The sequence below is a fragment of the Pongo pygmaeus genome, chromosome 5, assembly GCF_028885625.2.
Source record: "Pongo pygmaeus isolate AG05252 chromosome 5, NHGRI_mPonPyg2-v2.0_pri, whole genome shotgun sequence".
Taxonomy (NCBI): Eukaryota; Metazoa; Chordata; class Mammalia; order Primates; family Hominidae; genus Pongo; species Pongo pygmaeus.
In genome coordinates this window covers 26,288,459-26,301,731 of record NC_072378.2, presented here as the reverse complement: position 1 = coordinate 26,301,731, position 13,273 = coordinate 26,288,459, and the positions used below count along the sequence as shown (strand labels likewise).

Genomic DNA, 13,273 nt, shown 5'->3' with positions numbered 1-13,273 from the left:
TTACTTTCTTCCCCAACTATAATGGTATTGATTTCATTTTGAGCAATTAAGAGAACATCAGGCCCTAGGAGATGACAGAACATTGACTTGGAAGGAACGAAATTTCCTGATTGATCACAAGAAGCAGAGCTGCTTCACAAAGCTGGACTAATCACAATGGATTTGTTCCATGAAACAAAAATATCTGTCTTTAAGCTTATTTATTGTTGAGTCTCTTCGTAAGCAGCATAACTTTATCACACAAAATTCAGTTTTGTTACTAAACTTATTTAGTATTGTGGAATGTCCTTCCATTGGCCTGAAAGCTCTTTACAAAAAAGCTGATGCCAAATGAGCGTGTCGACTTGGTATTACCTCTGTTGTGTTCCATTATAGACAGAACAGAGTGGGGCTAATTACAAGTTAGAGATCAGGCAAGGCATGTGGCTCACGCCTGTAATCCCAGCTCTTTGGGAGGCCAAGGTGTGTGGATCACTTGAGGTCAGGAGTTTGAGACCCGCCTGGCCAACACGGAGAAACCTCGTCTCTAATAAAAATACAAAAATTAGCTGGGCATGCTGGCACATGCTTGTAGTCCCAGCAACTTCGGGGTCACAGAGTGAGACTCTCTCTCAAAAAAAAAAAAAAAGTTATCAATGGGTAGACTAGATAGTCTATATGTCTTCAGCAGTGGTAACCTGTATATTTCAATGGGCTGACTTCCCTTAAAGAGTGGTTCTGCCGGGTACTGTGGCTCTCACCTGTAATCCCGGCACTTTGGGAGGGCAAGGCAGGGGGATCACCTGAGGTTGGGAGTTCGAGAACACCCTGACCAACATGGAGAAACCCTGTCTCTACTAAAAATAAAAAACTAGCTGGGCATAGTGGCGCATCCCTGTAACCCCAGCTACTCAGGAGGCTGAGGCAGGAAAATCCCTTGAACTCAGGAGGCAGAGGTTGTGGTGAGCCAAGATCGTGCCATTGCACTCCAGCCTGGGCAACAAGAGCAAAACTCTGTATCAAAAAAAAAAAAAAAAAAAGAGTAGTTCGTAGTAATAGATGGATCAAAAACTCCTTTGAGAATCTGTTGAAAATACACATATGAACATAGATATTGTATGAGGCTCATTTATTCTCAGAAACTCAAGGAACTCCCAGGGCTCCATGGATTCCTGTCAACAACCAGAAGTCTAGGATTTCAGGGTCTGAGATCTAGAGATCCCAAATTTAAAGATAGAGAGGAATCGCAGACATAATACGAAATAATACATTGAATAGGAGTGAGTTTGTTACCATTTACTGAGTGAAATAGACCTATATATTCTTCTTTTTTTTTTTTTTTTTTTTTTTTGAGATGGAATTTCCCTCTGTCACCCACGCTGGAGTGCAGTGGTGTGATCTTGGCTCACTGCAGTCTCCGCCTCCTGGGTTCAAGCAATTCTCCTATTCTTCTGCCTCAGCCTCCCAAGTAGCTGGGACTACAGGCCTGTGCCACTATGCTCAGCTAATTTTTGTATTTTTAATAGAGACAGGGTTTTGCCATGTTGGACAACCTGGTCTTGAAATCTTGACCTCAGATGATCCGCCCTCCTTGGCCTCCGAAAGTGCTGGGATTACAGGTGTGAGCCACCATGCCCAGTCTATCATCTCTCTTCCTTCACTAGGATATGAGCCTCAGAAGAGCAGTCTCTTGTCTGTCTTGCTCACTGAAGTATTTCAATGCCTGGCACAGAGGGAATGCAATCAATATTTGATGAAATACTGAATGAAATCCCTTCAACTACTCTCTGATTTGTTTATTGTATCCCCTGCTCCATTACTCCTGCCATTTCTTTGGCTTGAAACTATCGTCTTCAACATCATTATTTCCCTCCACTGCATCCAGTCTCTTGCCACTGGAAGCATATTCCTAGAACTAGTTATAATTTTGTTAGTCCTTGCTCACAAGCTTTCTATAACTTTATTGTCTGCAAAATAAATCTAAACTTCATTGTTTGACATTCAGACTCTTCACAATCTTCTCCCACATCTTTATCACAAGAAAACTCCATGGGAGCAGGAGGCTTGGTTAGCATATTCTTTATTTCAGCAATCTCCTTTAACAAGCTCTCCAGGTGATTCTGATGCACACTGAAGTCTGAGAACCACTGTTCTCAGTGCAAAAGTCCTCAGTACAAAATTCACTGCTTGGCACTTGAATGTGAAGGAATGACTATCCATTTTCAACCTACTGGATATTCCTTCCATCCACCTTCGCCTGGAAGGTGCTTGTATCAGGCATGCAGATGCCTCCTCCCCAAAAGTCATTTCCCCTCCTTTCTTCCTAATACAACTTTATTTCTTTGTTCCCTGACTTGTTCTCCAGAGAAGGCAGAGTTCTAGCCTCAGGGATCTGATTAATTTGACTACACCTATCCTAAAGATCACATGCCCCTTATTAATGATTGGATTGGGGATAGGTATATAGCCAGTTTTTGTGATTAGGAGAATCCTTAACAATGGAGACCCAGCTTCTCTAAGAATATGATTAAGATGAGATGGGGATTGTCGATCAATGAACAATGTGTGTATGTGTCTGTATGCGAGCGCGAGTGTGGTTGCACACTGAGAATTGTTCAAGCCTAATTGGTGAAACCAGACAGGTAGTGGAGGTGAGGCGGTGGAGGGAAGAGGGTTTTATTTTTTCCTTTAGAACCTAAAATAAAAATCCAAATTAAGACCTTTTTGAAGTAATTGAGGAAAAAAGGGAAAAAAGCAAATTCAACACTAAGAACTACTTGAGAGCAGCAGTCTCCTCTCCTCCTTCCCCACCCCCGCTCTAGCCCCCCATAATATGCGCTTCTTTGGTAAAACCTGTAGTTTTAAGGACTCTTGAGAAACGAAGTTCCTCTTCATAGAGCAAAACTATCAAATTACTATTGCCTCTTAGGTGCTATCGAGTGATACCTCATAAAACACGGAAACCAGAGTTTCATAAAGCCACCAGCCCAGACAGTGCCATTTTAAGTTTTAAAAACATGCCTATTTCAGTTGCAGGAGTTTCTAGTATCTTCACATGAGTATATAGCTCCAATTGTGAAAACGTGAGTGGCTCTGAAAAGAGCCTTTGGGTTTACTAAGGCAGTTGTAGGGCCAAGTTTACTTGGAGCTGGTGTACTTGGTGACGGCCTTGGTGCCCTCTGACACAGCGTGCTTGGCCAGCTCCCCGGGAAGCAGCAGGCGCACGGCGGTCTGGATCTCCCTGGAGGTGATGGTCGAGCGCTTGTTGTAATGCGCCAGGCGGGAAGCCTCGCCGGCGATGCGCTCGAAGATGTCGTTGACAAAGGAATTCATGATCCCCATGGCTTTGGAGGAGATGCCGGTGTCTGGGTGGACCTGTTTCAGCACCTTGTACACGTATACGGAGTAGCTCTCCTTGCGGCTGCGCTTGCGTTTCTTGCCGTCCTTCTTCTGCGCCTTGGTCACGGCCTTCTTGGAACCCTTCTTCGGGGCGGGAGCGGATTTCGCTGGCTCAGGCATACTATCTTTGTTGTTCTGCAGGTAGGAATGAAAATGAAATCTACAATCTCCTGATCCTCGGAATTTGTAGACAATACTATGTAAATGAAGATTTAGTTTCTCCATCTCTGATTCGTTATTTTGTCGTGAAGTCTGCATGCAAATGAAGGAGCCTAGGTCTAGTCTCCCATTGGTCATATCCTGAGAGCAGTTTTCGAGCACGGGCCACCTAATTAACATTTTATAGAACAAGTTCCTACCATTGCAAACAATTCAGATTAGTTTACTTATTTTAAAAACTAGAAGTTGCTCTCCTCTATGCTCTTAAATGCCAGGGAGACAAAGCTCCTGGCGCAGTTACGTCTTCGAATTGAAAGGTCGGTTTAAAAGCTCCTGGAAAAGCTATGCCTTGACATTCAGATGTAGATTCTGGAGCAGCAGCAGAGACCTGAAGAACGGCAAGCTAGGCGACCGGCGATAACCCACACAATCCCGACCGGCGATAACCCACACAATCCCACACATTCCCACTTTTTACAGAAGGCACAAACACATCGTGAAAATAAAGGGCAGGCAATAAAGCTCCGGAGAAAACAACAACAACAACAAAAAAGTAAATAGCATCTCTTGAAGAGAGCTGAGACAGGAAAGAATGTCTTAGCCAAAATGGCTACAGTCCTTAATGGAAACGCAAGTCACAGCTAGTTTAGCCCTACAGCGAGGATCAGAAATAAATATTCAGTCTAACTAGTGAAAATGTTTTTTAAACAATTAAAATGAAAGCCTGCTATTTAACAAACAGCTTTACTTTCAAGTTATTATTATTATCTTTGGCTAAAGCCCGCTGCTTAGCTAACTTCAGTTTAAGAAACTGTTCTTCCTAAATTTGACTGTCTTTTTTAAGCCGCCGCTCCTTCACCCCGTGCTCCCCAGCCGCCTAGCCCCTCTCCTCTCCTGCCACCATTCCCACTTCCTGGGATCTAAGTCTCCAGGAATGAAGGTGCTGCGCATAAAGTATTCCGCTCTGTGGGTTAGCATCTAACAAAAGTGTACTCTGAATTTATTGTCTTTTCTTTGTTTCACAAAATAATTTGTTTTTCTCACTTCAGTGATGACGGGAAAACCTTAATATCTGTTTAACATCTTTTTTTTTTTTAATTTTCAATGTAGCTAATGTAGCAGTGTTCAGAATAATAGCTAATGTGCTTTATTTGTATTTATTTAATCAAAAAATCTTGGGCCGGGTGCAGTGGCGCACGCCTGTAATCCCAGCACTTTGGGAGGCCGAGGAGGGTAGATCACCTGAGGGCCGGAGTTCGAGACCAGCTTGACCAACATGGTGAAACCCTGTCTCTGCTAAATACAAAAACTTAGCTGAGTAGGGTGGCTCATGCCTGTCATCCCAGCTACTTGGGAGGCTGAGGCAGGAGAATCGCTTGAACCCGGGAGGTGGGGGTTGCAGTGAGCTGAGATTGCACCATTGTACTCCAGCCTGGGCAACCAGAGCAAAACTCCTTCTAAAAAAAAAAAAAAAAGGGGGGGGCCGGGCGCGGTGGCTCACGCCTGTAATCCCAGCACTTTGGGAGGCCGAGGCGGGCAGATCACAAGGTCAGATCGAGACCATCCTGGCTAACACGGTGAAACCCTGTCTCTACTAAAAATACAAAAAAATTAGCTGGGCGTCGTGGTGGGCGCCTGTAGTCCCAGCTACTCAGAAGACTGAGGCAGGAGAATGGCGTGAACCTGGGAGGCGGAGCTTGCAGTGTGCCGAGATCGGCACTGCACTCCAGCCTGGGCAACAGAGCGAGACTCCGTCTCAAAGAGGGAGAGAAAAAAAATAAAGGTCTGGCGTGGTGTCTCATGCCTGTAATCCCAACACTTTGGGAGGCCGAGGCATGCGGATCACGAGGTCAGGAGTTTGAGACCAGCCTGGCCAATATAGTGGAACCCCGTCGCTGCTGAAAATACAAAAATTAGCCGGGCGTGGTGGCGCATGCCTGTAGTCTCAGCTACTTGGGAGGCTGAGGGAGATCCTGGGAGGCAGAGGTTGCGGTGAGCCGAGGCCCCACCATTGCACTCCAGCCTGGGTGACAGAGCAACAGCAAGACTCCGTCTCAAAAAAATAAAAAATAAAAATATGTGATATTACTTTTTTTCTCATTTAACAAAAAGAGAAATTACAGTACCCAAGTTGCGGCATCCTGCCCCAAACCCCATCGCTTATACTAGGTGTAACCAGAATGATGATTTAGGCAGTCTGGCTTGGATCTAGTCGGTTAGAAAACATCTTCACCTAGCTTGGTGGGCTGTGTTGCAAAAAGAGAAAAATGCTTCTTGTTCTTCTTATGTTAAAAGAATGGAAAAATGAAGCATTTCTTCAATGACTGAAAGAGGTTGTTGGAAATGAAAAAAAAAAACCTCTGATGGTATATCTAGTCAGTAGAGAAAAAGGAGAAAGACAAATGAGAGAAAATTTAAACCGTATTAAGGGAAAAGTGGCAGAGGGAGAGAAAAAAAGAAACAGACACAATGGAAGGAGAGACAGACATGAAGAGTAGGATAAAAAGAGAAAGAAATTCACCTAAAGAGGATGAACTAATATGTTGGAGAGACACAAAATGAACATGCACAAAGAAAACTAGAGGGAGAGGAGTCCAGTGATAACAATCTGCAACTGCAAGAAGAAACAGAAAGAAAAGTGCAGATGAAGGCCCTTAACTACATCCAAACTACACATATCAGATATTCAACTGACAAGATTGGATTGAGACCCTTAAATCATTTGAATGAGGCAGGTAACATTGCCATTTGTGATTTTTGAAATTCCTGCTAAAGACTAAAATTTCTGCACTTTTATATCCATATGAATAAAAATGGTGATGTGGCACATAAGTAAGAAAAAAGATAGGGGAAATTTAAAAAATGACAATAACTGTAGAGTGGCATTGAGATTTCCTGTCTCTGATTGAGATCTCAGGAGAGTTTTAAACATTTTTATAGTAAATATTGTATCTGTACAAAAGGGTATATGCAACATAAACAAGAATTGTAAAACAAATGGTTGGTACTTAAAAACCCAGTTTAAGAACTAAAATGGCATTAGTAATTAACTAGGCCCTGTATAACTCTCCCCAATTCAGTGGGAGAGACAGGAAGAACTTCGAGCTAGGCGAACAGCGATCACTCACACAATCTTAAGAACAGTATATCTCACTTTTCACAGAGTACACAAATACATCATCAAAATACAGGGCAGTTTAAGAACTAGAATGTTGGGCCGGGTGCAGTGGCTCATGCCTATAATTCCCAGCACTTTTGGAGGCCAACGCAGGTGGATCATCTGAGGTCAGGAGTTCGAGACCAGCCTGATCAACATGGTGAAACCCCGTCCCTATTAAAAATACAAAAATTAGCTGGGCATGGTGGCACACACCTATAATCCAGCTACTTGGTTGGCTGAGGCAGGGAGAATCGCTTGAACCTGGGAGATGGAAGCTGCATTGAGCTGAGATTGCGCCATTGGACTCCAGCCTGGGCCACAGAGTGAGGCTATGTCTCAAAAAAAAAAAAAAAAAAAAAACTAGAATGTCATTAGTAATTAACCAGTCCTTGTATAACTCTCCTATATATATGTTTTTTATTTAAAAATTTTTTTGGCCAGACACGTTGGCTCACACCTGTAATCCCAGCACTTTGGGAGGCCAAGGCGGGTGGATCGCTTGAGGCCAGGAGTTCGAGAACAGCCTAGCAAATATGGTGATACACTGTCTCTACTAAAAATACCAAGATTAGCCCAGCGTGGTGACACATGCCTGCAATCCCAGCCACTTGGGAGGTTGAGGAAGGAGAATTGCTTGAACCCGGGAGGTGGAGGTTGCAGTGAGCCAAGATTGTGTGCTTCTGCACTTCTACCTGGGAGACAGAGTGAGACCCTGTCTCAAGAAAAAAAAAAAATTTTTTTTTAGAGAAGGGGATCTCACTATATTGCCCAGGCATCCTCCCATCTTAGCCTCCCCAGTCACTGAAATTATAGGTGTCAGACACCAAGCCTGGCCCTACATTTTGTCTTAATCAATCTTATTTTTGTTTTTGTTCGTTTTTTGGTTTTTCTTGGTTTAAATATCGAAGAATGGATCCATAAATTGTAAGTCATTTCATTTTGCCTATTTTTATCTTCACATAAATGGAATCACAAGCTGTATATAATTTTATGATTTTTTTATCCAAACCAATGTTTTTGAGATTCATTCATGTTCATATATGTTACTCCAGTACCATCATTTCATTATTTTAAATAGCTAAATATATAGTAACACTGGTTTACTCAATTTATTATAACAGACCTTCATATTGTGTCTATCTGGGACTTTCGAGGTCATTACTTCTGTGAACTTTCTTGCACATGTTTCCTGGTGTAGATGTACACACATTTCTCTAGTATATATGTAACAAGGTGAGAGGCTGGTTGAGACATTCACATAGAGCTGCTCAGGGTGAAGATACACCTACAGATCTAGAGCTCAAGGCTGACTCCTGGCATAGAAAAATGGCAGGCCACCCTGCCATCCCTCAACCCTTAATGTCTTTGCAAGGTTTGAATAATTGTCCCTTACCATCATAAATACCGACCATAAAAATATCTGGATGGAGAGAACCATTTTCCATTTCCTATTTCTCACTAGGTAATATTTTTTTTTCAGCTTCCGAGTTCCCTTCCCTGCCCTGCCCTGCCCTCCCATCCCTTCCCCTTCCCTTCCCTTTGTGGGCGTGGTGGCACACGCCTGCAGTAGCTTGATCTCAGCTCACTGCAACCTCTGCCTCCTGTATTCAAGCAATTCTTGTGCTTCAGCCTCCTCAGTAACTGGAGTTACATGCTTATGCCACCATGCCTGGCTAATTTTTATATTTTAGTAGAGATGAGGTTTCACCATGCTAGCCAGGCTGCTCTCAAATTGCTCACCTCAGATGATCTGCCCACCTTGGCCTCCCAAGGTGCTGGGATTACAGGTGTGAGCCACCATGCCTGACCCATGAGTCTTATTTAAATCACATATGATGAAGGGTGGTTTTTGCAGTAAGCCATTTTTGGAACAAAAGAAGATGGGGAGGATTTTGTTAACCATTGCTGTTTTTTTTTTTTTTTTTTTTTATCACAGAGCTCAGATAAAGGTCAATAGGCCATTGAACACTGCCTAAAAAATAGGCAAAATTAAAATGAAAAATAATATCAATATTATCAGTTGCAATCAATGACATATCATTTAAATCTCACTGGGTGAGATGTTTAAAAAAATAAAAATGTAAAAGATTAAATACATTTGGTTTTATTTTAATGTAATCAGAAATTACTGACATATATTATTTAAAGCAATATATGTTGGATATCATGAAAACTGCCTGTCTAGTCATATTTCCGGAATCCCAATTGCTCTTAACTCTTCTGAGGTAGTAATCACTTGATGATGAGCTGAAGGGTGTTACCTGGACCACAGGATCATTACTTTAAAAACAAAATTGGCTAGTATGCTTACAAATAAGTAGATTTCTCTGATAGAAATTTTTCCCATAAAAGTTCTCTCCAGCTCCAAGAACAGTGATTTTTTTTCAGGTTTACGTACAACAAAACTCAAAAATGATGCAAGATATTAAATTAAATGGAATATATCCAAGGTATTTTGCTATATGGTTGCAATTTCATGGAATTTTTATAAGTTTTATTTTGCCTTTCTAAAAAAAAAAGTAAATGTCAGTTTTTGAACATGAACAGTATTTTATCTTTTTATGATTTTTTTTTAATTGAAGCAAAGAATATATGTAATAATGTGCCTTAGAGAGTACTCCTCTTATTTGGGCCTGAAAACAAATCATGCGTGGATTTAAAAAGATAATAATAATAATAATAATAATAATAATAATAATAAAGAAGAAGAGGGACAAATATCCCTGGAAAATAAATGTTTACCAAGACAGTGCTAGTTTAGCAATATTAATATCAGAGAAAATATTAAAGCAAAGGTGTTCATATGGATAGAGAGGGACACTGTAAGGACTCTTATTTGCAATGTGGAAAAGAAAATATTCTGGAAAACTCTATTGAAGCAATACACCTATGAACTAGAGAAACTACAACCGACAAACTAGTACTTAGTTACTCAATTAACCAAAAAAACACAAGGGGCCGGGCACAGTAGCTCATGCCTGTAATCCCAGAACTTTGGGAAGTCAAGGCGGGTGAATCACTTGAGGTCAGGAGTTGGAGACCAGCTTGGCCAACATGGTGAAACCCCATCTCTACTAAAAATACAAAAATTAGCTGGGCGTGGTGGTGCATGCCTGTAATCTGAGCTACCCAGGAGGCTGAGGCAGGAGAATTGCTTGAACCTGGGAAGTGGAGGTTGCAGTGAGCCGAGATCATGCCACTGCAGTCCAGCCTGGGCGACAGTGCAATACTCTTTTGTCAAACACATACACATCCCAAAGAAAAAAAAAGCAAAAAAAAACCCACGAGGGAAATTCCCAGAAACCATCCAGAACAATAAAATTTAGAAGCTGAAACTAGGGTGACAAATAGGACATCTTTGGTTCTCTGGGGGCAAATACCATTAATTAGGATTATGAGCTCTGGGAATTAAAAGTCTGCCCCTTGGGGAATAGAATTCTAGGCTCTTAAACAAAAGTGAAGACACATAGCATAAAGCCAGCATGGTTTGAAAAAAGGGTAGTCTGGAGGAAAAAAAAGGAAAAAAGAAGAAAAAAACTCGTAAACATCCCTGGGATAAAACCTTGTTTGTCTCTACAGGACTCTGACTCTGAGGAGGTGGATGGAGAAAATTGGCCCCAAAGATTTAACCCTAAGTATAAATGAAGTCTTGAGTTCCAATGAAGAAGTCCTGAAATTAAACTGACTCAGGCTTATAGTGCCCCCTTGTGCCTAATGAAGACAAAACAAACCCCTACAGGAGGAAAGCATCTTGAGCCCAAGTTCTCTACATCTACACACATTATCTATTTATGGAGCAATCATTTATTGAACACCTATTATATGCCAGACACTCTGTCAGGAACTTAGGATGTTTAAATATAAGTTCATAACAAATGTCACAAAATCGAAGAAAAACAGACACTATGGAGAGTTTGGCTTATAAGCAAAGAGCCTTCTATTTCCTCCTAGATACCTAGGCAAACAAAGGATTTCAGATATTGAAATGATTAGATACAGACTATAAAAATCATTATTTACTGAAAGTTTAATGAAATAAAAAATAGAATAATAAAACAATCAAGGACCAAGGGATAATCAAAACCAAGTACATTTGAAAAAGAACAAAATAGAACTTTGCTACACTCCATAATGATAAAATAAAAATCCAAAAATAGGATGTAACATTCAAAACCTTATATGCACTTGACTACAGAACCACTACTATGTCAATAAATAACTGACAGAATTAGAAGAATTTCAAATTTACAATTGTAGGGTAAACTTTCAATATTCTGTATGAGTCTTAGATACTCATTACAAGCAAAGAAAAATGTTAATGGTTTTCTAGGATTTGAACAAGACAATAAGCAAATTTGATCTACGATTACCTTCATTTGACACAGAAAACATCCCTTTTTTCAAAGCACACGTTGGACAATTTCAAAAAAAATTAACCCTGGTTTTAGAAAGTTATAGAAATTAAGGAACATAACTACAAAAAGGGAGATATAAAGAATGACAAGAGAATGCTGTGTAACTTTTACAAAAAATTAAACTCAGTGGAAAATAATTTTCAAGAAAAAGAAGAAAATTAATAGACAAGCTGAGTAAACAAATTATGATTATGAAAATAAGGTAGGCAGTTAAGAAAATATTTTCTATGTCCTTCCACCCAAATGCTGCCAAGTCCGGTCGGATTTTCCAAGTTTTAGTGAATTTATGAGGAATAGATTATCTCTTTTTTTATTTTTTTTTCTGAGATGGTTCTCACTACATTGCCTAGGCTGTAGCGCAGTAGCTATACACAGGCATGATGGCAGCACCCTACAGTCTCCAACTCCTGGGCTCAAGTGGTCCTTCTGCTTCACCTCCTGAGTAGCTGGGACTACAGGGACGTGCCACCTCACTTGGCATGATACCTATTTCACAGAATCTGTTACTATAGAAAAATAGCTCTCCTACTCACTTTTTTCTTTTAAAATTGTATAACATTATTAGCAAAACTGGAGGAGAATACAAATTTTAAAAAGGAAGGAAGAGAGAAAGAAGAAAAAAACAAAATTATAGTTTTGTCTCACTAATGAACATTCGTTTTTGTTTTTTAGAAAAAAATGCCTATTATGAGAAAAAATGGAAACCAGGAGAAATTGCAGAGACCATGTTATTTAAATAAATAGCCGATTATATAGGGTTTATTCTAAGAATAGAAGGAAGTTTAGTATTCTAAATCTGCCAGTTTAAGAAATTAATAAAGGAAGGCCCAGAGCGGTGGCTCACGCCTGTATTCCTAGCACTTTAGGAGGCCGAGGCAGGTGGATCACTTAATGTCAGGAGTTCAAGGCCAGCCTGGCCAATGGCAGGAACCCCTGTCTTCTACTGATAATACAAAAATTAGCCAGACGTGGTGGCGTGCACCTGTAGTCCCTGTTACTTGGGAAATTGAGGCAGAAGAATCGCTTGAACCTGGGAGGTGGAGGTTGTAATGAGCTTAGATCAGGGCACTGCACTCCAGCCTGGGAGACAGAGTGAGATTCCATCTCAAAATAAAATAAAATAAGAGAGATTAATAAAGAAAAAAACAAGATCATCTCCAAAGATCCTGAGAAAGCATTTAACAAAATATAACACTCTTTCATCATAAACACTTAACAGACTACAACGAGAAGAGAACTTCATAAGGAGGAGCTACAGCGAGTATAACACTTAATGGTGCCATTTTTGGAAGGATTCCCATAGAGGCGGAAGGAAGACAAGTGTGGTGTGAAAGTAGTCCTATTCAACATGGCATCACAGGGTTTGGCCAATACCATGAGATAGGAACAGGCAGTCAGAAGAGCAAGGATTCAATAGGAAAAAATGATTATCTTTGAAAATAACATAATTATCAAGGTAAAAGTTCACAAGAATCTATAAACAATTACATCAAATAAGAATTGGAATTAGTGGGCATAGGCCAGGCGTGGTGGCTCACGCCTGTAATCCCAGCACTTTTGGGAGGCCGAGGCGGGCGGATCACGAGGTCAGGAGATCGAGACCATCCTGGCTAACACAGTAAAATCTCGTCTCTACTAAAAATACAAAAAGTTAGCTAGGTTTGGTGGCATGTGCCTGTAGTTTCAGCTACTAGGGAGGCTGAGACCGAAGAATCGCTTGAACCTGGGTAGCAGAGATTGCTGTGAGCCGAGATCCAGCCACTGCATTCCAGCCTGGGCAACAGAGCGAGGCTCAGTTAAAAAAAATAAAAAAATTAATAAAAGAATTGGAATTAGTGGGCATAAGAGTACCATACAAAAATTCATGGCGTTTTTATACACTAGCAATTACCTATCTGAAATCAAGATGTTATAGAAAAGCCAGACATCACAACACTACCACAGATTCTAAATCCAAGAATAAATATTCCAGATGTATATGATAAAAATTATGAAATATCATTGCAGTACATAAAACAAGATCCATTTTAAAAAGAGGCAGTTTTATAGTGTACTGTTTGTTTTGTGATGATTCAATATACTAAAATGTTCATATATTCTAAACTATCCTAAAAGGATAGTTTTCTAAACTATTGAAAAATTTAATGCCAAGCAAACTCTA

General features: G+C 40.5%; 1 protein-coding gene across 1 annotated transcript; it reads right to left on the bottom strand.

Annotated features, from left to right (window-relative positions):
- Positions 1–3,060: 3,060 nt before the first annotated feature.
- On the bottom strand, positions 3,061–4,264 carry LOC129038400 (histone H2B type 1-C/E/F/G/I-like). The gene has a single exon (XM_054491359.2). It carries the CDS (start codon positions 3,715–3,717, stop codon positions 3,118–3,120), a length of 600 nt encoding a protein of 199 aa, XP_054347334.2. The 5' UTR covers positions 3,718–4,264; the 3' UTR covers positions 3,061–3,117.
- Between the last annotated feature and the right edge of the window lie 9,009 nt (positions 4,265–13,273).

What these genes read in the sequence shown, in the direction of transcription:
- LOC129038400 (XM_054491359.2), bottom strand. Translation starts at nt 3,717, where the DNA reads ATGTTAATTAGGTGGCCCGTGCTCGAAAACTGCTCTCAGGATATGACC.